This window comes from Capra hircus, chromosome 8 (genome assembly GCF_001704415.2).
Source record: "Capra hircus breed San Clemente chromosome 8, ASM170441v1, whole genome shotgun sequence".
Lineage (NCBI taxonomy): Eukaryota > Metazoa > Chordata > Mammalia > Artiodactyla > Bovidae > Capra > Capra hircus.
The window spans coordinates 90,005,500-90,031,803 of NC_030815.1; the positions used below are offsets into that span (position 1 = coordinate 90,005,500).

The 26,304-nt window shown below is 43.3% G+C and overlaps 1 protein-coding gene across 1 annotated transcript in view; it reads left to right on the forward strand.

The window, feature by feature from the left end:
* Nucleotides 12,249-26,304, forward strand: part of TMEFF1 (transmembrane protein with EGF like and two follistatin like domains 1) — a 99,538-nt gene continuing 85,482 nt past the window's right edge. The window contains exon 1 of the mRNA XM_018052531.1: nucleotides 12,249-12,843. Coding sequence (XP_017908020.1) covers nucleotides 12,645-12,843 — 199 coding nt within the window. The 5' untranslated portion in view covers nucleotides 12,249-12,644. The remainder of the gene's footprint in view (nucleotides 12,844-26,304) is intronic.

Sequence of the window (26,304 nt, forward strand, 5' to 3'; positions counted from 1 at the left end):
GGGCAAGACTGGCAATCTATGCTTTTAACAAGCTTCCCTGTCGCTTGGTAGGTGTAATAAAGCTCAAGAACCATTGCTAACAGGACATCACAATAGTATGACTTCCATTCCCATTTCCAGTTTATAAAGTCTTTGCCTATCCTGTTTCTCCTGTGCCTGGACCGCAGGATGACAAAGGCAATATTATTACTCCTGCTTTGCAGATGAGCAAACAGACACCTCCACAGGTTAAGTGCTATACACAAAGGTCTTCAACTCCCAGAGAGTTTTCTTATTATTTTGTGGCCCTCTCTCCCATTTTACCATATATTCACTTATACTCCTACACAAATTAGAATTTCTTTTATGTCTAAAAGGCTTTGCAGAGCAGTTTTCTTGCTGTGATGCTTTTAAAGATTTCTATCTAATTTAGCATATTAAGAAGCACAAAAAGCTATCCAAGGTCATGGCAAAAAAGTATGTTTGAAGTAATGAAATAAACTGCATTGAATTTTTAAAAAATCCTTTTTTTAATCCTTCACCTAGATTCACCAATTGTTAACAGTTTGCTTTTCTCGCTCTTTGAACCACTTGAAAGTTGCAGACTTCGACACTTCACCATTTAATTCTTCAGTGTGCTCCTACATCCGCAATTCCATTAGTACATGGAAGAAAATTAATATTAACTTAGTAATATCTTCTGAGTTACCACATAATATCTATATGTAGTCTACATTCACATTTCTCTAGTTGTCTTAAGAATGTCTTTTATTGCTGTTTATTTTCTCAGATCCAATCAAGGTTTATTGCATTTGGTTGTTTTGTGTCTTTAGCCTAATTTAATTTAGAAGAAACCTCTTTCCTTTATTATTTCTCCTGACATTAAATTTCTTTTAAAGTCCAGGCCTCATCAATGTGCCCCATGTTCTGGATTTATTCGATTACTTCCTTGTGATTAGATTCAGGTTAAACTTCTTTGGCAAGACTATTTTCCAGATAATGTCACCTATCTCTCATTCATCCTTTCTGGAGCTGTGTGGTCAAAAGCTGCCCCACTGTTGGTGAGGCTAAATTTGATCACCTGGCAAAGGCAACATCCACTAGATTTCTCCATTATAAAGTTCTCTCCTTTTGTTTATAGTTGATAAGTTATCTGTGGGGTGATATTTTAAGACTACATGAATATCCTGTCCCCTACAACCTTTCACCCCACAGTTTTAGCATTGATTGGTGATCATTACTCAAATCAGTTATTTCATGGAGATTGCAAAATGGTGATTAAATCACTCTTGACCATTTGCCAGCATTTGAAATGGCAACCCACTCCAGTATTCTTGCCTGGAGAATCCCAGGGACAGAGGAGCCTGGCAGGCTACAGTCCATGGGGTGGAAAAGAGTCAGACACAACTAAGCGATTAGAAGGCATGCTAGATTGGAGAGAATCTGAATTTAGGTTACCTCGAGCCACACTGACTACTCAGAAAGCAAAGGGTCCACTTTGCCCAGACTGTCTTAAGAGACCATTTGCCTTAGAACTCTAAGTCAGTTTAAAGAAAAAGTAACTTTTTACATAAGAATGAGAGAATGCAACTGCCCACAGTAAAGATGATAATGCAGATTGGAGTGGAACAGCCTAGAGGGAGCTGATGGGGATTGTAGTGGGGCCAAAGGTGCCTTCAGCTACCTTTGGATGCATCAGCCCGCCCCCGCCTGGCAATATCCCACTCCGCCCTGCCCCCTTTCTTTTCAGAGAGACGATGAATCCAAGATTCAGGATGTTCCTCAGGGTCTCAATACCATATCTACAACCCCCATGTCACCTTCCACTCTTCTATCTTGTTTCAAAGAAGAAAGTGTCTTCCTCAAAAGTCAGTCCCTCCATCAGCGCTTTGAATTCCACACCTCCTTGTCTTCTCAAGAACCTTACACTCCTGATTATCCTTTTTCCTGTGTTGCCAGTCTACTCCCCAACCCCAGGATCTTTATCATCCTTTTAAATATTTTACAGTCTCATTTCAAAAAGTCCCTCCTCCACCCAGTCACCTCTAGCTTTGTTTATCTTCTCTTCACAGTCAAGCTGTTTCTACTTCCTACTCATTTCTCAGAAGGCTCCAATCTGGATCCTGCCCCTACAATTTCACCAAATGGCTCTTGCTTAGATCACTGATGACTTCAAGTAACTATATCCATTGGACACTATTCAGGACTCATTTTGCTTGAACTTTCAGCAGCGTTTGACTAGGTGGGCATGTCCTCCTTCTTGAAACATTTTGTTCCTTGGTCACTGTGATCCTGTTCTTTCCTGGTTTCCTTCTAATTTTCTGGCAGTTTTTTCACAGTTCCCATCATTGGATATCCTCAGGGATTCAGCCTAGACCCTCTTCCTTCTTTTTTTTTAAATTAATTTTTAATGGAGTATATAGTTGCTTTGTGACCCCATGGGCTGTGGCCTGCCAGGCTCCTCTGCCCATGGGATTTTCCAGACAAGAATACTGGAGTGGGTTGCCATTTCCTTCTCCAGGGGATCTTTCCAACCCAGGGATTGAACCTGGGTCTCCCACGCTGTAGGTAGTCTCTTTACCTTCTGAGCCACCAGGGAAGACTTGTAGCCTTTTTCTCCAGGGGATCTTCCCAACCCAGGGTTGGAACCCAGGTCTCCGGCATTGCAGGCATGTTCTTTACCAACTGAGCTACCAGGGAAGCCCAAGAATACTGGAGTGGGTAGCCTATCCCTTCTCCAGTGGATCTTCCTGACCCAAGAATCAAACTGAGGTCTCCTGCATTGCAGGCGGATTCTTTACCAACTGAGCTATCAGGGAAGCCCTCTTTTTTTTTTAAAATTAATTTTTATTGGAGTATATAGTTTACAATGTTGTGTTAGTTTCTGCTATAGAGCAGTGAATCAGCTATATAAATACATAAATCCCTTGATTTTTGGATTTCCTTCCCATTTAGGTCACCGTAGAACATTGAGTAGGTTTCCCTAACCTGGGACCTCTTCTAATTTTATAGTAAGTCTACCTTTGAACAACATGGGAGCTAGGAGGGATAACCCCCCTCACAGTTGAAAATCTGAATATAACTTTACAGTTGGCCCTCTGTATCCACAGCTCTGCATGTAAGGAGTCAACCAACCTTTTATGGTGTAGTACCATAGTACCCATTTATTAAAAAACAACAATAACAACAACAACTGAGTGGACTCTTGTAGTTCAAACCCATGTTTTTCAAGGGTCAACTGTATCTTATACACTTTTAAGATGTCACACCGACTTCCATGACTTCAGTTAATTTTTATTTGGTGTCTTCCATACTTAGGTGTTCCGTGTAAATCTCTCAGGAGCAACAGACTTATAAATCCAACTGGTATTGGATGTCGTAGCGATAGATACCTCACTGGCCCCTCAAACTCAGTGTGCCTACAACTGAGCCCATCATCCTCTCTCCAAACCTGCTTTTTCTTCAGAGTTGGCCATTTTAGTAAATATCCTTGAACCTAGGGATAACCATGGCTTGACACTTTCTCTCCTTCACTCCCACATCTAGTCAGTCACCAAATTCTGTTGATTTTACCCCCTTCAGTTAATTCCTTTACTTATCCTCATTTTCCCTAGTTTCAAGCCACCATGATCCCTTACCTGCACTACTGCAATTTTTCTCCTGTGGTTTTCTTGGGTACGTTTTGCCTTTCTAATCCATTATGCACACTACAGCCCAAGCTATTTTTCAACAATGTCATTGGGATATAATTAACATATCTTACAGTTCATGCAGATAACCAAGTACTCTTTTTTTTGAAACTGAAGTATAGTTGATTTACAATGTTTCATAACCAAGTAATCTTTTAAAGACATAAATCTGAGCAGGATGTTCTCCATTCATAATCATAGGATCAAATATGAATCCTTACTCTGGCTTAAAAGGCCCTATGTGGTCTGGTCTCCAACTTCATCCTTTGTGTCATTTGCGTCCTCAGTCTTCAGGCTTCAACCACAGCTGCCTTTTCTCTGTTTCTTAAACTTGCCATATTCTTATCATTTGCAGGTTGAACGTCTTTCACAGAATACTGTTCCCTCCCTACTCTATTTTAACTCTTTATCAGCCTTCCAGGAGTGGCTAAATATCCCTTCTTAGGGGCAGCTTTCCTTATACTAGTACCCAGCCCCTTGGAGTTAGGGCCCCTGTCTGATGCTTTCACACATCCTTCACAAAATCCTTCGTTATTGAAATTTGCCATCTAAAATCTGACTTCCTGTTAGACAGTAAGACAAGGACTGTGTCTATCTGGTTTTCCCCTGCCTCCTCACTGCCTAACATGGTTGCCTGGCATGTAATGGGCAATCTCTCTATATTGTTGGATGAATGGCACTACTGTCCTTCCTCTCCATGCCCTACTCTGATCCCTGCTCCCATTGTTGTTGAAATCACCACTATCAGAGCTGCCCAAGGTCTCACCACTCTTGTTCTGCTTTAAGAGAAACAGCTTTAGTGTGGGGTCTTGCTGTTTCACTTTTACAACTCCCTTCAGTAGGAACCCAGACTACGAGCCAAATCTAACTATGTTGATCCCGATGATGAGTTCCAAGGCCATCAGACTGTAGGGAATAATTTTCAACTGGTTGCCAAGGGAGAAAGAGAAAGAAAATCGCTGACTTCATTCAAGCTCACATGTACATGTACTGATGAGTTGCTCTATACAGGGATGTGTGCATGGATACACACATGTAAATGTGCATGTACAAACACAGGGTCCAGCTGTCACACTCAAATATGCAAGCATACACACTCCCAGAGGCAACCTTATATATACTCATTCCCTACATATGCACACAGAGAGTAAAAGGACATATGCTTGGCACTTATGCATATATACAGAGGCAAGCTGATATACACTCATTACATATATACACATAGCAAATGACATATGCTCAGTACATATGTGTACATTCAGAATCAAGCTGACATACTTAAACATACACAGTGGTAAAAGAGAATTATTTAGATCCATTGACTCACTCTAATTCCTCCCTGTACTTAGCTCCTTGCCTTACTTCTTTTTCATGAGTCTTCAACACAGTGGATGCTCTTCTCAAGTTTCCAAGCTCTTGTCCCTTCCCTTTGACCCACATGGCTAATTATCACAACTTTCCCTTCTAGTAGCTGGGCTGCCCCTGCCAATCACCCGGCTGCACTCTTGCAGGTCTCTCTAGCAGCCAGCCAGATCAGATGAGCTCCTTAGACTGCCAACTTTAAGGGTGCCCATAGGCTTTGGAGTCAGACAGACCTCAGTTTGAGTCCCAAGTCCTACTGCCCACTAGCTGTGTGACCTTGGGCAAATAATTAATTTCTCCAAACCTCAGTTTTCTCATCTACAGAATGAGAATAATAATAGCACCTTCCCCATTAGGTTTTTGGGAGCATTACATTATATAATACATGTGGAGCTCTTAGCCTAATTTAGTACATTGTAAATATTTAATAAATAATTGGGTAGAGGTAGCAATAAGGAAATAAATGTTAGCTATTATGAGTGGCAGTAGCCATTAACTGTATTTACATACTAGGCTAAGAGCTCCACATGTATTATATAATGTAATGCTCCCAAAAACCTAATGGGGAAGGTGCTATTATTATTCTCATTCTGTAGATGAGAAAACTGAGGTTTGGAGAAATTAATTATTTGCCCAAGGTCACACAGCTAGTGGGCAGTAGGACTTGGGACTCAAACTGAGGTCTGTCTGACTCCAAAGCCTATGGGCACCCTTAAAGTTGGCAGTCTAAGGAGCTCATCTGATCTGGCTGGCTGCTAGAGAGACCTGCAAGAGTGCAGCCGGGTGATTGGCAGGGGCAGCCCAGCTACTAGAAGGGAAAGTTGTAATAATTAGCCATTACTAAACATTGTTCTAAGGACTTCCCTGGTGGCTCAGACGGTAAAGCGTCTTGCTTACAATGCAGGAGACCTAGGTTCGATCCCTGGGTCGGGAAGATCCTCTGGAGAAGGAAATGGCAACCCACTCCAGTACTCTTGCCTGGAAAATCCCATTGACAGAGGAGCATGGTGGGCTACAGTCCACGGGGTTGCAAAGAGTCGGACACGACTGAGCCACTTCACTTCACTTCAAATATTGTTCCAAGCACTTTATCTATGCAAACCCATTTTATCCTTACCACAACCCTATGAAGTAACTAAAAAATTTATTTCTGTGTTACAGATTATGAAACTGGGGCCCAGAGAATTGAAGTAACTTGCCCAAGGTCATTAAGCTTGCAAGTGGCAGAGTTAAGATGCAAAACTAGACAGTTTGGTTTCAGAGCTTACACTCTTATTTACTATGCTATAGAGAAGATTCTTGAGAGTCCCTTGGACTGCAAGGAGATCCAACCAGTCCATCCTAAAGGAGATCAGTCCTGGGTGTTCATTGGAAGGACTGATGCTGAAGCTGAAACTTCAATACTTTGGCCACCTCACGCAAAGAGTTGACTCATTGGAAAAGACCCTGATGCTGGGAAGGATTGGGGGCAGGAGGAGAAGGGGACGACAGAGGATGAAATGGCTGGATAGCATCACCGACTCGATGGACATGAGTCTGGGTAAACTCTGGAGTTGGTGATGGACAGGGAGGCCTGGCGTGCTGTGATTCATGGGGTCGCAAAGAGTCGGACACAACTGAGCGACTGAACTGAACTGAACACTTACTACAATTTATGGGTGATTGTCCGAGAAGCTATTTTTTGGTACAATCCTTTTATGAGTTAAACCTTTGGAGAAATTTTTGAATTGCAGCTTAACATTTCCATCTGCTGAAAGATGGAGAAAATATGCATTCTGTATTCAGAGCAATCCTGAGCAACTGAATGACAAGAAGACCTTCAGGAAAAATCCAGAGGTGGCTCCTCAGTCTCTTTACCCACTCACAGGGACTGTTTGGGTGAGGAGCCTTTCAAATAACACAATTACAGTGGTGAAGCCTGTTCTCAAGGCAGTGATGCTACCTCTGTGGATTCCCACAGCACTTTTTGTTCAAATATCTGTAACCTCAGCCTCCTTGGCTTCTGCCCATCTATAAAACTGAGGGCCATTAAGGCCACGTGGGTAACAAGAATGATACCTTCAACTGGAGTTGTAATTACGAGCAATGTAATCACAATAATCACTGTTTATGATGACAAGAAGCCCTAACAAAAGTCTCCTGATGCCTGGGCGGGGGCCCAGGATGGCTTGTGCATACCTTTGTACACCCTGCAGTATTGGCACCCTGGTGCCAATCTTTGCGCCATCTTTTATCAGGTGATGGATGATGCTTCTCCACCTGTTCATGCTTGTGATGTGATGGGGCTTTGGAGTCAGAGGAGCCAGGTGACTACAATGTCCTAGCTTTGTGGTTTAGGTAGGTTACTTAACCTCAGGAGCCTCGGTTTCCTCATCTATAAAACGGAACTAATACCTACCAACAGGGTAGATGGGAAAATTAGTGACAAGTAATAGGAAGTGCCTGGCAATACCTGGGATGTAGCAGGTCTTCAGAGAATTATAGTTACTATTGTTATGGCTCAACCCACCAGTGATATTATGGGGTCTCTGCACTAGACTATAAGTTCCATGAGAAGCAGCGACTTTGTTTCGTTCAGTACTATTTCACAGCATATAGAACAGTGTGTAATTTATAGTAGGTGCTCAGTAAATATTTGTTGAAGTTTACAACCAGTTGATCTTGTTCTCTGTCCCCACTATGCTGGCTGGCATTCAGACGAATTCATAGGCCCTTGCTCTGATTTTTCTTCTGCCTGGAACACTCCCCTCTTCACCTAGTTAACTTATCCTCCTGATCTAAGCACGAGTACAATTCTTTCAGAGAAACCTCTGACTTTGCCTTCCATAGCCTCTGTTAATACTGTTGCAATTTTACTTTTATTTGTATAACTGATTAATATTTGATTGTGAACTTCATAAGGAGAGGGACCTTATCTGTTGTACTCATCACTGTAAATTTTCAGGGACCGGGGTAGACCTTCAGTATAAATTTGCTGAATGAATGAATGACTTCCACTGTTGTTGTTTTTGACTGTACCATGCAGCTTGTGGGTTTTCAGTTCCCCCATCAGAGATTGAACCTGGTCCACGGCAGTGATAGCCGGAAATTCTAACCACTAGGCCACTAGGGAACTCCCTATTCTTTTCACTTTTTAAAAATACCCCTCTGTCCAGGAAGTGGTGTCCACTTTCGAGTTGGGTCAGAGGTCAATCCCAGGTTTGCACCGGTGCTGTGCCATAAGTCATTCCAATGTTTTTGAACTGAACTCAAGTACTATGATTCTCTCCTACCAAGGCCAATTTGTCAGTCCCAGAGTTCTCATTACTGCTTATCAGGGCTTTATTATGCTGCTAGACCCTCTAGCATGAGGTCTAGAAAAGTCAGAATTTTGGCTGGGTTGGGAGTGTGAAGTAGGATTTGCCATTTATTCCTCCTTCCCCCACCCCCCTCTATTTCTATCTAGTGTTTATCATACTGTGTTGTAGTGATTAATTTTTTAGATGTATCACCCCCCTCAACCCCTAGCAAGGCAGGACTAGCTCTTGCTCCCAGAGGCTTGAAAGAATGCAATGAGATGTCTTGAAGGAATGCAATGTTTTCCATGAATGAAGTTTTACTGAGGACAAAAATCAGCTCAAAGGAGAGGGCCCTACCTCTGTGGTTTTTTTTTTTTTTTAAACCTGAGTCAGTAAGTCTCTTTTTGTTTAAGTTAATTTCGGTTCCGTTTTCTGTGACTTGGAACTGAAAACATTCTGATAGAGCATAATCCATGGTGTTCAGGTATAGAATCTGACAGATGATTGTTAAAAAATGTTTATTCCATAGTAACTCCTGCTTACCTCTCTAAGAAGAACAGACTTCTCTACCTCTGTCTCTAGGCTCAGCTATGAGACTTGCTTTAGCCAGTGGCATCATAGCAGACATGTACAAAGAGGGGTGTGAAAAGTGCTTGCGCAGTTGGTTATGCCCCTTGTACCTCTGCCACCTCCACAAAAACTGGTTCCCTTAGGTTCTGCCCCTTCAGCTGGGGCCCCAAAGTGCATACGCCTGGAGAAGATCAGAACTCAACCTGCACACAGGAGCCAAACCCAGTTGGAGCCCAGACACTCAGCCAAGCCTACAGTCAACCCCCAGACCTATGAGAAATGAATGTTTACTGTGGCAGGTTGCTGCCGTTTTGTGGCTGTTTGTTATGGAGCAATCACTGACTGATAGGCCAGAGGTTTCCAAACTGGCAGTGTATGTGAATTACTTAGACAACTTTAAAGTAAATAAGGGATATTTGAGCTTCCCCCAGAATTCCTGGGGTCATATTCAGAAATCTGTATTCTTTTAAAACTGACTGGGTGATTAAAAAAAAATATATATGTATTTTTGGCTGCTCTGGGTCTTAGTGGCAGCATGCAGTGAGCAGGCTGAGTTGCTCTGCAGTATATGGGATCCCAGTTCCAAGACCAGGGATTGAATCTGCACCCTCCCCCCGCCCCACCCCCGCCCCCCCAACCTTCCCCTGGAAGGTGGATTTCTAACCACTGAACCACCAGGGAAGTTTCCTCTGGGTGTTTTTTATGTAGTGAGTTCCCCACTCTTTTGCTGTCTGAGTGGGTCACCAAAGTTAAGGCATGTGATGGGGATTCTATTAGATGACCACTAAGATTTTTTTTAACTTTAAAAATTTATTGGGGTATAGTTGATTTACATGTTAGTTTCAAGTATATAGCAGAGATTCAAAATTTTTATAGATTATATTTCATTTAAACTTATTATAAAATGTTGGCTATAGTCCCTGTGCTGTTCAATATATCCTTGTAGCTTATTTATTTTATACATGGAAGTTTGTACCTCTTAAGATCTTTTTTCCTCTCTGAGACTGAATGATTGAAGTCAGAGGACTCCTGTTTCTGAAGTACAGTCCTTTTTAATTTGAAAACTGAGAAATCTGTGTTAAATTTTTCTTACCTGATTTGGAGAAAGATGCAGAAATAAATGATCTGTGATTTATGGCCATAGGGTTTTTGGTTTTATTTAAGGATTGTCTCCTCATAGTATTTCTTCCTGGACTATGGTTAGCAGTCAAATGAAAATTAAAAGCAGAAGACGGGTTTGGAGAGCCAAAACACATGGCAGGAAAAAATCACTGGGGAGGTCATGTTTAATGGAGTAGCTGTTGAAGGAATGGTCTGAGAAGGAGCCTTTAGCTGTGACTTGGCAGTCAGGAACCCGAGATCACACCTAATGCAGAAGCTAGTTGATTTTCATCTGTAATGACTGCCATGCCACAGCCCAGTTTAGAGGTTTGAGGCAATCTTAGTAAAATGTTTCAAATGTGAATTTATATAAAAAGCATGATGAAAATGTAATTTAAGAGAAAATAGCTTTTTAAAGTTTTAACAAAAATTTTCATTGAAAAAAAAAAAAAACCACAGAAAAGTATAAAGGACAGGGGTCTTATTCATAAGCTCACTTTTTAGAGATAACCACTGCTAATATATCGCTGTATATTCTTCTGAACTTTTTTCCTATGTATATGTACACACACATGTCTATTTCATAAAAATAAGATTTTCTTACACATACTCACTGGTATCCTTTATTCCATGTCAGTAAACACTAATCTAATCATCATTGCTAAAGTGCATAATACTCCACTGCAAAAAGAGGTACCATACTTCAGTTCCCACAGATGGACATTTAGATGATATTTACTATTATAAAAAGGCTGTGATGGATATTCATATAGACATTTTGTGCTCTTGTCCAATTATTTCTTTAGGATAAATTCCAATTCTTGGAATTGCTAGATTAAAGGATAAATGTTTTAAAGGTTTCTGATACATAGTTCAATTGCTCACCTCAAACATAAATTAATAAAGCAAGGTTTTGTCATTTCTTTTGGGCTTCCCCTGTGGCTCAGCTGGATAAAGAATCCGCCTGCAATTCCAGAGACCAGAATTCGATCCCTGGGTTGGGAAGATCCCCTGGAGAAGGGAAGGGCGATCCACTCCAGTATTCTGGCCTGGAGAATTCCATGGGCGGTATAGTCCATGGGGTAGCAAAGAGACACGACTGAGCTGCTTTAACTTTGTCATTTCTTTTATCTCTTTTAGTCATCATCAGGAAAAGAAAGCTTGTCGGCTTAATCTGCCTTTTACTACTACTGGGTTTAATAAATCTTTTAATATATTTATTGTCTGTATTTAATGTGCATAAGACATTAGCGCCCCACTTTTTTTTTTTTTACTCTATCAACCTTTTATTCCTGATATATATTAAGTGTTGTCTCCTATTTACATTGAAGATATTATCCCTAGTGTGGTTTTTCCTGTGGCAGCTTTCCACACATTAAAAAATTTTATGAGTCAAATTCATCAGTTTTTCAACGAGATTTATAAATTCCTTTTCAGGTGAGAGGCAGCATAATAAAATGAAAAAAGTAGAGGAATTTCAAACAGTTCAGTCCATCATCTTACTGCTCTGGCTAGGTCTCACTCATTTCGCACAATGTGGTAGGAAGAGCACTGGGTTGGGAGGCGATCACTTTTCCTCTTTCACTCTCAACTTCCTCCTCTGTAGAAGAGGGATGAGAGTGAAAACTCCTGTGTAGGGCCGTAAGAAAGAACTGGAGGGAATTTGTCCAGATCTTGTATGTAGCAAATCCTATCTAAATATTAGCTATTCTTAGTGGGAGAGGGCAATACAGAATTTGAAAAACTATTTTAAATTCAGTTGGTGTTTGTGGGAACAGGGTCACGGGTGAGGATCCCGGTAATTCAGCCATTTACCCCCATCTCTAAGAACGACAAAGCTGGAGTCAGAACGTGAGTTCTAATTTTGGGGTCCTGGCCGTTTTCCTCGTAGGTGACCTTGGACAAGTCACCTTCACTTCTCCGCGGCTCAGTTTCTTCACCTAGGCAATAGCTGTATAATAGCCCACCTGCCCTTTTCCCGGCCAAACTGCTGGGTCAAGGAAACGCTTCAGAAACGCTCACAAAGGGCGGCAAAAACGTCTGTCAGGGTCACGTCTTCGGAGCCTGCTCGGCGCCCGCCGGCCCCAGGTGGCTGGACCGAAGGGCGGCCGCGCCCCCCAGCCCCCGCCAGTGCTCCCGCCCCGCCGCAGGAACAATAGCTCCCCCGGAGGCGGCGCCGGCCGCGGGCGGGGGCGGGGCTGCGGGCGCGGGCGCCAGGGGTGTGCGCGGGGCGGGGTCGCAGCCACCCCTCCCGCCGGCGGCTCTGTCACGCGCCCCGCACCGGGCGGGCCGGGGTCTTTGTGACGCGGCGGCGACGGCCGCGGACACAAAGGGAAGGCGAGGAGTCGAGCGCGGGGCTGGGCCTGCCCCTGCCCCGCGACCCCCGCCCGCCGCGCGCGCGCGCCCGCTCGTTCCCCGGCATCGGTCTCCCCGCGCGGGCTCGCCCGCTCGCGCGCACTCGCCCCGACCCTCCGACTCCGTCCCGAGCGCGGCTGGCCCGGGCCTGGCGGGCGCTGCGGGTGGGGCGGGGATGCTGAGGGGCCGCTCCCCGGCGCAGCGGCACGGCTGCTAGGAGGCGCCGAGGCAGCGGCGGTGCTCCCGGCGCGCGGCTGGATGCCCCGGGCCTGCGGCTCCCTGCGCTTCCCGCCGTCCAGGGGCGCCAGCCATGGGCGCCGTGGCCGCTGAGGCGCCGCTCCGGCTGCCGGCCGCGCCTCCGCTCGCCTACTGCTGCTACACGTCGGTGCTTCTGCTCTTCGCCTTCTCTCTGCCCGGGAGCCGCGCGTCCAACCAGCCCCCGGGTGGCGGCGGCGGCGGCGGCGGCGGAGACTGTCCCGGCGGCAAAGGCAAGAGCATCAACTGCTCAGGTAGGACCGGCCGGAGCGCGCCTCTGCGGCCCCTCCTTCCTTCCGCCCCCGCGCCTCCTCCCGCCCGGTCCCCGCGACGCGACCCCGCCAGGCCGGGGCGTGCGGGTCCGGGAGCCGGGCCGAGGGTGAGCGAGGGCACCGGGCGGGGCGTGAGCGCGCGATGCGGGCTTGGGGACCCGCGTGGGGCCGGGGAGTGGCCGTGCGTGCGTCCGTGTGTGCCAAGTGGCTGGGCGCGGGCGGCCGGGCGTGTGGGGAAGGGATGAGGCCGGGTCGGCAAGTGGGAGGCAGCCGGCTGGGGCTCCCGGTGTGGTCGTGGGTGTGCACGCGGGAGCGCATGTTTGTGTTGTGAAGGCTCAGGGGAGGGAGGGGGGCGGCCCCAGGCAGGGCTTTTCTGTGTGCTTGTGTGACGATGAGGGGCCAGGGGAGTGACCGTGCGCTGGGGAGGTTCCTTCTTCGGGGGCACTGGGGTCTCTAAGGGGTCCTGTGGGAAAGAGGAGCGGCTGGCCCAGAGGTCGCAGATCGGCCATGGAGCGTGACTGTGTGTGTCTTTTGGGTTGAGAGGTGGGCGCTCCGGGCTCAGAGTGACCCCGGGTCTGTGGATAGGAGCAGGGAAAGCTCTGAGGCCATGGAAGTGACCCTCTGTTGTATGCGTTGTGCTGGGTGAAGCCAGGGGCTCAGGGAAGTGCCGGGGTATACATTGAGGAGGAAGGAAGCGAGTCCTGGAGTAAACCCCGTGTGTGTGGATTCAGAGGGAGGTTAGCTAGGGAATCATCATGCTGTGTAGGATGTGGGTAACAGAAAGAGGTAATTGGGTCCCCGGGAGTGCCTCTGTGTAGAAAGGTGTGCCCCGGGTTAAGGTGGTGTGTGAAGAGGGAACCAGTTCCGAGGGAATGGTCCTGTGCGTGCGTTGGGCGGTTGTGCAGGAGGGCTTGGAGATTGGCAGCCGCGGGAGCAAGGGAGTGACCTCTCCCCTCTCTCCAAGGCCGTCTGCCCCCCCACAGCTGTTGCAAACAAAGAGCTTGCTGGGGCTGTAATGGAAGAGACTGGGGAGGAGGGGATCCTGGCAGTAAAGTTCCCTCTTCCTTTCACGACGGGTCCCAGAGGAGCCCTGGGGCAAGGAGAGGCTTCCAGGTCTCATTTAGGGGTGCGTAGGTCCTCCTGGAACTGGCCTGGCAGATGCTGGTGATCATAAGCCACAGCCTGGCTAACTTGCCCTTCTATTAGTTCTCATTTTCCACTTGTTCTTTAAATCAAGGGTGGGAGAAGAGGCATGGAAGTCGGGGGTGGGGCTGAAGAGAGATTGGACATCAGGTCACAGAGAATCCTTTGGTTAGCCTGCCAGGCAACCTTTGTACCCAAAGGTCTCTTGAAAGGGGCATTGTTCCTGGGGGAGTGAGGGAGCAACTGGGCCTCAACACAGATGTTTATGCTACCCTAAATCAAAAAAACCTTTGGCTTGCTGTTTAGGTTTGAAGGTCTGAAATCTTTTAGTAATTTTCATAATGGCATATTTTATGATGGGGGAGGGGTTATGAGCACAGTAAACAATAGCATGTCCGTTAAAAGCTTTTCCATCCATGTGATAACTTTTTCTTTATTTTTCTAATGTTAAGTGGAATATGGGATAATGCTTTAATACATAAACACACTTTAATGGTTAAGAATAAAAGTCATTAGTATGTTAGCATGCCCTTTTGTAACAAATATTGGCTATCAAACTTCTAAGTGATCACACCATGTCAAAATATTTTATGGGATAATGTGCTGTGGTTATTTGTTCTTGCTGAGCTAATTTGTCCTTAGCAAAATAAAGTGTGTATTGATGGATGTTTTCTGGGTATGCTTGCTAACTCTGGTGGATAGTACAAGCTTTAAAAAAAAGACATAGAGGGCTGAAAACCCACGTGGTGTGGAAAAAAGGAATGATTTGGGGATTGTGGCCCTTGCTAGGCAACTATATGATTTGGAGCAAGTTACTTAATTTTCTTAATTTACTCTTGTTAAAGGGATTTGGATTTAATAGTATCTGAGCCTTATTTAAAGGGTATATTGATATTTTGAAATGTATACCAGTAAATTAAGCTTATTAAATAAAATGTTTCTAATGCTAAGATATACTTGAATAACTCTGGGTCTAAAACTGAGAGTTCGAACTAAATGGTATTTGTAGATTCTTGTCCTAATTGTTCCTAGGATGAAGATCTGGGAGTAATTCATATGGAAAATAAATTTTTTAGAGTTGATTAATTAGAGAGCTGTAGTACTGCAGTTTGGACATTTGTTGTTGCCATTTATTGCTCAGTCTTGTCTCTTTTGCGACCCCATGGACTGTAGCCTGCCAGGCGTCTCAGTCCATGGGATTTCCCAGGCAAGAATACTGGAGTGGGTTGCTATTTCCTTCTCTACGGGATCTTCCTGACCCAGGGATCAAACCCGTGTCTCCTTCATTGGCAGGCGGATTTTTTTTCCCACTGAACCACCAGGGAAATCAAGTTTAGACATACAGTTCAGTTCAGTTGCTCAGTCGTGTCTGACTCTTTGCAGCTCTGGACTGCAGCACGCCAGACATCCCTGTCCATCACTAACTTCCAGAGTTTACTCAAACTCATGTCCATTGAGTTGGTGATGCCATACAACCATCTCATCCTCTGTTGTCCCCTTCTCCTCCAGTCTTCAATCTTTCCCAGCATCAGCGTCTTTTCAAATGAGTCCCTTCTTCACATCAGGTGTCTAGAGTATTGGAGTTTCAGCTTCAGCATCAGTCCTTCCAATATTCAGGACCGATTTTCTTTAGGATGGACTGGTTGGATCTCCTTGCAGTCCAAGGGACTGTTAAGAGTCTTCTCCAACACCACAATTCAAAAGCATCAATTCTTTGGCACTCAGCTTTCTTTATAATCCAACTCTCACATCCATACATGACTACTGAAAAAACCATAGCTTTGAAAAGATAGACCTTTGTTGGAAAAGTAATGTCTGCTTTTTAGCATTCTGTCTAGATTGGTCATAACTTTTCTTCCAAGGAGCAAGTATCTTTTAATTTCATGGCTGCAGTCACCTCTGCAGTGATTTTGGAGCCCCCCAAAATAAACTCTGTCACTGTTACCACTCAAACTACTGCACAATTGCACTCATATCACACGCTAGCAAAGTAGTGCTCAAAATTCTCCGAGCCAGGCTTCAACAGTATGTGAACCCTGAACTTCCAGATGTTTAAGCTGGATTTAGAAAAGGCAGAGGAATCAGAGACCAAATTTCCAATATCCGTTGGATCATCGAAAAAGCAAGAGAGTTCCAGAAAAACATCTACGTCTGCTTTATTGTCTATGCCAAAGCCTTTGACTGTGTGGATCACAACAAACTGTGGAAAATTCTAAAAGAAGTGGGAATACCAGACCACCTGACCTGCCTCCCGAGAAATCAAGCAACAGTTAGAACTGGACATGGGAAAACAGACTGGTTCCAGATGGGAAAAGGAATACGTCAACGCTGTATATTGTAACTCTGCTTATTTAACTTCTATGCAGAGTATATCATGAGAAATGCTGGACTGGATGAAGCACAAGCTGGAATCAAGATTGCCAAGAGAAATATCAATAACGTCAGATATCAGATGACACCACCCTTATGGCAGAAAGTGAAAAAGAACTAAAGAGCCTCTTGATGAAAGTGAAAGAGGAAAGTGAAAAAGTTGGCTTAAAACTCAACAATCAGAAAACTAAGATCATGGCATCTGGTCCCATCACTTCATGGGAAATAGATGGGGAAACAGTGGAAACAGAGACTTTATATTTTGGGGCTCCAAAATCACTGCAGATGGTGACTGCAGCCATGAAATTAACAGGCACTTGCTCCTTGGAGGAAAAGTTATGACCAACCTAGACAACATGCTAAAAACTGGAGACATTACTTTACCTTTGTTGGTAAAGCTATGGCTTTTCCAGTAGTCATGTATGATGTGAGAGTTGGACTATAAGGAAAGCTGAGTGCTGAAGGATTGATGCTTTTGAACTGTGGTGTTGGAGAAGATTCTTAAGAGCCCCTTGGATAGCAAGGAGATCCAACCAGTCCATTCTAAAGAAAATCAGTCCTGAATATTCACTGAAGGCCTGATGCTGAAGCTGAAACTCCAATACTTTGGCCACCTGATGTGAAGAAGGGACTCATTTGAAAAGACCCTGATGCTGGGAAAGATTGAAGGTGGGAGAAGAAGGGGACAACAGAGGATGAGATGGTTTTATGGCATCACTAACTCAATGGACATGAGTTTGAGTAAACTCTGGGAGTTGATGATGGACAGGGAGGCCTCTCATGCTGCAGTCCATGGGGTTGCAAAGAGTTGGACACGACTAAGCGACTGAACTTAAGTGATGGGACCAGGTTCCATGATCTTAGTTTTCTGAATGTTGCATTTTAACCCAACATTTTCACTCTCCTTTTTCACTTTCATCAAGGGGCTGTTTAGTTCTTCTTTGCTTTCTGCCATAAGGGTGGTGTCATCTGCATAAGGGTCATCTGCATATCTGAGGTTATTGATATTTCTCCCAGCAATCTTGATTCCAGCTTGTGCTTCATCCAGTGCAGCATTTCTCATGATGTATGCATCTATTAATGCAGCTTGAGATTGTGTATTGATTTTTTTTTTTAGTAGCTTTATTACCCAGGCATTTCCCACATAAACTGGTTTACTCCTCTACATGTTTGAGTTTTAAAATCTAAATACTGGCCTTGACTATCTGTTAATTTTCATTTTGGGTTTTTGACCATTGTTTTAACCTATTCTGACCTTTCTGAAAACTGATTCTGTCAGGCTATGTGAGTTGGCTCACTCACAGCCCTGTGGCCCTTGTAAATGTGAGGAGGAAGTCTGCGGCTTCATTAAATTAATAGAATTTGTTTAGATCATGGAAAAGTATGGAACTCTGTGATATTTTACTGTAGACTTCTTTCCAAATTGGTTGATGTTGATACATTAATCAGCCAGATGTTCAACCAGCTATGTATCTTCCTAGTTGTATATAACAGATTTTTGAGCTTCTGCTGTTAACATTTTCCCAATTTGTTCACCAGTCTATCATTTAAAAGATTCTGTCAGATTGTCTTGTTAGAATCAGTATATATATATATCTGTATCATCCCTTTTCCATTCTTAGTAGTCATATCAAAAAGCAAATGTTCTATAGTCTGCCTTAATCGAGAGCCCATGGTGGCTTTTTCTTTTCATTGTGTTAAAAAACTTATTGACCCATTCTAGAGTTTTTCGGTGGATATGTGGCAGCTTTACCTATGGATGTTTTTTCTGGGTTTGTTTTTTCTTTTTTGAAAATTGAGAATGCATTCTTTCCTTTCTGGTCTTCTGGCATCTTGTCAAGATAGCTTAGATAATCAGTAGTCAGATCTTAAAGTTTTTTTTGGCATTATGGAATGTGATTTGTTTGGATCAGAAGCAGATTCCTTTGAACTAGCTCTTTATTCCATTAATGTCTGCTTTCCATGTCGCTTCCCTTAGATGTTAGCTCCATTTTATCAGGGTCTGCCTTCCCAGTTTTTGAAGGTCCTGTTCTTTGGTGAAGATTACTAAAGCAGAGAAGAAACTGAAAGGGTCTGCATGTCCCTGTTGCCTCTTGATGTTACAACATCTTTGCTAAGCAATGAGCCCTTTGTTTATCTCTTGTTCAAAACAAGCCCTTTAAAAAAAAAAAAAAAGTTGTTCTCGTCTAAGTTTTCTACTTGTTCTAGACTTTATACTTATCGATTGTTATCTTGTTGTTTGTGCTTGCTATTTTTTAGTAATTTTATTTATTGTTTTTATTTTTGGCCGCACTGGGTCTTGGCTGCTGCGCAGGCTTGTCTCTAGCTGCGGTGAGCTGTGGCTGCTTGCTGTGGTACACGGGCTTCTTACTGTGGTGACTTCTCTTGTTGCAGAGCGTAGGCTCTAAGCTGTGCAGGCTTCAGTCGTTGCAGCTCCCTGGGTCTAGCACAAATGCAGTAGTTGTGCTGCACAGCTTACTTGCTCCACAGCGTGTGGGATCTTCCCGGATCAGGGATTGAACCTGAGTTTCCTGTGTTAGCAGGCAGATTCTTTACCACTGAGCCACCAGGGAAGCCCTGTACTTATTATTTTTAAAAATCTACCTTACCAGAGAGGTTTCATGTTCATCCAAAGATGAAAATGTTTGGAAATACATGATTTATGTGAAGAAAAATTAACCTTGAGCCCAGGAGACCAGGTGGCCCTAGCCATGCTGCTTTTTTCTTTTTTCATTTGTAATGTGAAGATAATGATAACAGTGCTTTTTGGCTCTAGGGTGTTAGAGAAGAACAAATGAGGCTAAACATGTGAGACATTGCTATTTTAGGGAATGGGGTTAAAGAGAAAGGAAAACGTTTAAAGAGACCAGCAAGCTGCATTGGTGAGAGATGTAAGGTGGAGAATTTGAAATAGGTTTTTAAAATGTCACAGAAATCCAGATCCTCTGGATTGTGGTGTGGTTAAGAATGATATAAATGGATGATATAAATTTCATATTAACAGAAGTTTCTTATTGAGAAATTAAGGAAACAACCCCATTTATCATCACATCAAAAAGAATAAAAATATCTAGGAATAAATCTACCTAAGGAGACGAAAGACCTGTATTCCAAAAACTCTAAGGTGCTAATGAAAGAAATTGAAGATGGCACAGAGGGAAAGATAGATGGTGTTCTTGGGTTGGAAGAATCAATATTGTTAAAATGACCATACTACCCAAGGCAATCTGCTGTCAAATTACCAATGGTATTTTTCACAGAAATGGAACAAAAATTAAAAAAATCTATATGCAAGGACTTCCCTCGTGGTCCAGTGGTTGGGAATCTGCCTGCCAATGCATGGGACACATGTTTGATCCCTGGTCTGGGAACTAAAATCTCACATGCCTCAGGGCAGTTGAGCCCCTTGCACCTTAGACCCTGTGCACCACAACAGGAGAACCGCTGCAGTGAGTAGCTTGTGCTCGCCCCAGCTAGAGCAAGCCCACGCACAGCAGTGAAGAGCAGTGTTACAAGGACAACCCAGCACGGCCAAAAATAAATAAATAAATACGTAAATAAATAGATGTTTAAAAAAATCTGTATAGAAACATAAAAAGCTCCCAATAGCCAAAACAATGTTTAGAAAAAACGGGGGTGGGGCTGGGGCTGGGGCTGGGGCTGGGGCAGGGTGGGGAGAAAACCAGCTCCCTGACTTCAGACTGTACTACAAAGCTACAGTAATCAAAACTGTATGTTACTGGCACAAAAACATATAGATCCATGGGATAGGATAGAAAGCCCAGAAATAAACCCACACACTTACGGTCAAATAATCTAGGACAAAGGAGGTGAGAATATACAGTGGAGAAAAGACAGTCATCTTCAGTAAGTGGTGCTGGGAAAACTGGACAGCTACATGTAAAAGAATGAAACTAGAGGGAATTTCCTGGTTTGTCCAGTGGTTAGGACTCGGCGCTTTAACTGCCAGGTCCTGGGTTTAATCCCAAGTCAGGGAACTAAGATCCTGCAAGCTACACAGTGCTGCAAAAAAAAATAAAAGAATGAAATTAGAACATTCTCTAATAACCATATACAAAAATAAAAATGGATTAAAGACCTAAATATAAGAGCAGATACTTTGATACTTATAGAGGAAAACATTGGCAGAACACTCTTTGAGATAAATTGCAGCAGTATTTTTTTTGATTCATCTCCTAGAGTAATGGAAATAAAAGCAAAAATAAACAAATAGGAAGTAAGTGCCTTGTTAGAGGCAATTCAGGATTTGGGGGAATAAAAAGTGAATTTTTTGTAATTGGTATAATATTTTGATCAGGACACTTCTAAATCCCTGGTATGTAATATGTGAGTGTTGAATCTTGATTGAGTACCTGCTTCAGTTCAGTTCAGTCGCTCAATCGTGTCTGACTCTTTGCGACCCCATGAATTGCAGCATGCCAGGCCTCCCTGTCCATCACCAACTCCCGGAGTTTACCCAGACTCACATGCATCGAGTCGGTGATGCCATCCAGCCATCTCATCCTCCGTTGTCCCCTTCACCTGCTGCCACCAATCCCTCTCAGCATCAGGGTCTTCTCCAGTGAGTCAACGCTTCGCATGAGGTGGCCAAAGTATTGGAGTTTCAGCTTCAGCATCAGTCCTTCCAATGAACACCCAGGACTGATCTCCTTTAGGATAGACTGGTTGAATCTCCTTGCAGTCCAAGAGACTCTCAAGAGTCTTCTCCAACAGTTCAAAAGCATCAGTTCTTTGGTGCTCAGCTTTCTTCACAGTCCAACTCTCACATCCATACATGACCACTGGAAAAACCATAGCCTTGATTAGATGGACCTTTGTTGGCAAAGTAACATCTCTGCTTTTTACTATGCTGTCTAGGTTGGTTATAACTTTTCTTCCAAGGAGCAAGCGTGTTTTAATTTCATGGCTGCAGTCACCATCTGCAGTGATTTTGGAGCCCAGAAAAATAAAGTCAGCCATTGTTTCCACTGTTTCCCCATCTATTTCCCATGAAGTGATGGGACCGGATGCCATGATCTTCGTTTTCTGAATGTTGAGCTTTAAGCCAACTTTTTGAGTTTCCTCTTTCACTTTCATCAAGAGGCTTTTTTAGTTCCTCTTCACTTTCTGCCATAAGGGTGGGGTCATCTGCATATCTGAGATTATTGATATTTCTCCCGGCAATCTTGATTCCAGCTTGTGTTTCTCCAGCATTTCTCTTGATGTACTCTGTATATAAGTTAAATAAGCAGGAGCCTTGACGTACTCCTTTTCCTATTTGGAACCAGTTTGTTGTTGCATGTCCAGTTCTAACTGTTGCTTCCTGACCTGCATATAGGTTTCTCAAGATGCAGATCAGGTGCTCTGGTATTCCCACCTCTTGAAGAATTTTCCACAGTTTATTGTGATCCACACAGTCAAAGGCTTTGGCATAGTCAGTAAAGCAGAAATAGATGTTTTTCTGGAACTCTTTTGCTTTTTCCATGACCCAGCGGATGTTGGCAATTTGATCTCTGGTTCCTCTGCCAGAGGAACCAGCTTGAACATTCTAAAACCAGCTTGAACATCTGGAAGTTCACGGTTCACATATTGCTGAAGTCTGGCTTGGAGAATTTTGAGCATTACTTTACTAGTGTGTGAGATGAGTGCAATTGTGTAGTAGTTTGAGCATTCTCTGGCATTGCCTTTCTGTGTTCTAATATACTAGATATTAAGGGAAATATATTAGAGGTCATCCCTGCCTTCAAAGGCCTTATATTCCAACAGAAGTGGTTGGTTAACCTCTTAAAAATATATGCAGGAAATTTGTTTAGTACATCTGGGCTTTCTCCCCCTTTCCCCCACTCCTTCAATAATAAGCATTTATTGAATGCTGACAGCAGCAGCAGCAGCAATGGAGTTTTTAAAAGGTGTACAGTTAAATTTTTAGTATAATTACACAGTCATACAACCATCACCACTATCTAATTCCAGAACATTTCACTCCCTCCAAATCCTGTACTTATTAACAGTGATTCCATATTCCTCTTCACCCCACCCCCTTCCCCCTTCCCCCCAGCCCTTAACAACTACTAATCTTTTTCCTGATGTTATGGATCTGCCTGTTGCGAACATTGCATATAAAGGGCATCATATAGTATGTGGCCTTTTGTGATTGACTTCTTTCACTTAGCATGAATTTTTCAGGGGTCATCCATGTTATAGCATGTATCAGAACTGAGTAATACTCTGTAGTATGGATATATGTGGCACCTTTTTGCTTTTCCATCAGCTAATGGACAGTGGGCTGTTGCCACATTTTGGCTGTTATGAATAATGCTGCTATGAACATACAGGTACAAGTTTTTTTGTGGACCTGTGTTTTCAATTCTCGTTTAACGTTTTGAGAAACTGGCACAGTGGTTCCCAAAGTAGCTGCAACCAGTTTAGATTTTCGTCAGCAATGTACAAGGACACCGATTTCTCCACATCCTCTCCAGCACTTGCTACTATCTTTTTTATTACAGTTGTTCTAGTTGGAGTTCTAACTGAAGTTGGGGATCAGTGAGGTTTTGATTTGTGTTTCCCTAATGGCATTGAGTATATTTTTGTGTGCTTAACGACTATTTATATATTTTGTTTGGAGGAATTTCTCTTCAGATCCTTTGCTGGGCTTGATTTTATCCAAATCCTACAGCATACAGATGCTCCAGTGGTAAGTTTGCTCTGGTTTGTCTGTATTGTTTGATTTCTCTGCTTACCAAGAATCAGTTGTGTTTGTTCTCAAGTTTATTTATACCAGTGGTATAATAAATATTAATTAATAGGCACAGATGATACAGCAGTGAACAAAACAGACAAATAAATATTAATAAATATTACTCAAATAGATGAAATGTGAATGCAAAAAGCAGCTGTTTTTATGAATTGCTTTGGAAAGACTTGATAAAGGCATGAAGCTGAAAGAATTGCCTTTCAATGAATTAAATTGTGGTCAGTTCAGCCAAAACAGATTGGGGAAACCTTACAAATCTTGGAGGATTCTACTCCTAGAGAACTTTGCAGATATTTTAAAAGTCTTGTTCTACTGTGAAGGGGAGGAAAATGGACATGGTAGATAATGGATTATGATTGTGGTTTATCCAAGGAAGTGGAGAGCTGCATTTGGCAGACCCATACTCAAAGAAAAGGTTTTGATGCTGCAATATATGGGGAAATGAATGTCCATTTATACATTTGAAGTTTAAAATTGTTGTAATATGTATGGTCATTTAAAAAGTGATTCCTTGCTCTACCTGACTTTTATGATTAATTGATCAGTGAAGGTTTCTGCTATATGAGGTGTGCCCTAAGGAAGATACTGATACAGTGTTAAGGGAATGAATAATTCCTACTTCTGGGAATCAAAAAATAATTCCTGTTTTCCTGAATTAGTGGCTCTCGAACTGGGCTTTATGGGCAGAGTAGAATGTCAGCCCAAAACTTTTGCCTGAGGCCTTTGTTGTTGACCTTCCTTTTGCCTGGAACCTTCTTGTCCCAGTTATTTATCCCCTAGCTCCTTCTCATCTTCAACTTCACTTTCAAAACGATGCCTTAAAATTGCAACCTTTTCTGCCTCCCACCCCTTCTCCCCTACTCATACTCGAATCCTCGTTTGTGTTTTTTTTTTCTGTCTCCAAAGCACCTTTTTCTCTGTGACCTAATATGAAAAGTTGTGTTAGTCGCTCAATTGTGTCCCACTCATTGTGCGACCCCGTGGATTGTAGCCTACCAGGCTCCTCTCTTCATGGAATTCTCCAGGCAAGAATACTGGAATGGGTAGCCATTCCCTTCTGTAGGGGATCTTCCCAACCCAGGGATAGAACCCAGGTCTCCTGCATTGCAGGCAGATTCTTTACTATCTGAGCCACGAGGGAAGCCTGTGACCTATTACACATGTTATTCTCTGACGACTCTGTGTAGATCCATGAGGGCAGGGAATTGTGTCTTTTTTTTGTCCACTGCTGTATCATCTGTGCCTAGAACTGTATCTGACACAAAATTAGGTGCCCATCCTATATTTGTGGAGTTAATGACTGAAAGAATGTAGAAACTGAGGAGAGTTGGAAAGAGTGTTCTCTAGGCTATTGGAATGGCGCTGGAATCCAGCTGCAAAGATGGGGAAGCAAGGGGACTATTTGGGGATACTGGGCTGTGGGGATGAAGGCAGGAGATGAGTCTAACACAATTGCCACTGTATTAGAGGAAGGCCTGGAAGGCTGCACTGAAGGTTTGACACTTGCTCTGAAGAGAAAGGAAAGCTTTTAAAGTATTTGAGTCACATCGTGGTTTTAGAAAACAAAGTCTGGAATTGAAAGGGAGATGAGACGAGACTGGGGGCGTGGTGAAAGATGGCAGTGGAAATGAGAACTCAGAGGATTTGTTTGGCTGCACTTTATGTTTAGAAATAGAATTGGTTGTTAACCATTTGAAAATCTTGAGGTGTCACTTAAAAATCTGGATTTTGGTCTGCCTTTTCTAAACTTATCAGGGCTTTACTAGTGGTTCAATTGGTAAAGAATCAACCTGGAATGCAGGAGATCCTGGTTTGATTCCTGGGTCGGGCAGCTCTGCTGGAGAAGGGACAGGCTACCCACTCCAGTATTCTTGGGCTAACCTGGTGGCTCAACTGGTAAAGAATGTGTGTGCAATGCAGGAGACCTGGGTTCAATCCCTGGATTGGGAAGATCCCCTGGAGAAGGGAAAGGCTACCCACTCCAGTGTTCTGGCCTGGAGAGTTCCATGAACTGTGTAGTCCATGGGGTTGCAAAGAGTCCCTACACAACTGAGCGGCTTTCACTTTCACTTTTTGAACTTGGAGGTATTGATAACATTAGGCTCTTTACACATGGCAAAAATTCTCCAGAGCTGTCTAATGGGGCATCAGCTCTTCAGCTTGTTAGGCCCTACCCAGCCATCCTTTTACTGACCTTTTTCTCCCTTAGCTTCTGGATCACCTCCTATAGGCGGCAGGATGAATTGTGATGCTCTTGATATGGGGTGGAGAACCTGTTTGGAGGAGGGTCAAATTGGTGTGTATCCTTCCTTCATTGCTGTTGCTCACAACCAAGTTGAATGTAAATCCTTTTTTCTGCAATTTCCGGCCCTTCCCATCTGAGCACCTCTCCTGCCCATAACTCCTTGCAACTTCTGCTTTATTCTGTCCTTTCCCTACTCAAATCTTGCCTTGAATCTGCCTCCTACTTCTTCCTATTTGAAGGCTACCCTGCTATCATCTCTGACTGTATACCAATTTCCTTGAAATGTTCTCTAATGATATTTTTTAATCATATTTAGTTTTCCTTTATCAATTTTATATCTTAGTTTTGGTACTTCCCCTTTTTTAGCTTTCCTTTTTTTTTCTCTTTCTAAATTCTTGAAGAAGAAACAGAACTTTGTTTCTATTTCCTTAAGACCACAGGAATTTATGATAAATTTCTTCTCGTTGTTGTTGTATAGCTTAGGAATTTAGATGTTACTGATAGATTGTTTTGTGGTTTTGCATTATGGCCTAAGAATGTGTTATATAATTCAAGGTTTTCATATAAGAACTAGGTGGGGAATTCCCTGGTGGCCCAGTGGTTAGGAGTGCATGCTTTCAGTGCTGAGAGCATGGTGTCAGTCCCTGAGAGCAAGGTCTGAGAGCAAGGTCTCGCAGGCAGCACAGTGAGGCCAAAAAAACCAACCAACCAAACTAGAAATTAGGTGTGTCTCTGCATTCTAGTATGAGAACACGTTTTGTGAAAGATGCTTATACCTCAGAAAAGAAAGTGTTATTTCCTTAGCTTCTTAGTCCCCTATTATATAACTATTAATTTTACTTAAAGTTTAAAACATTTTCTGAATTTCAAACTTAGAAATAAATTGTAGTAGTATACCCAGATTTTCCAATTAAGGTTTCACTACGTTTGC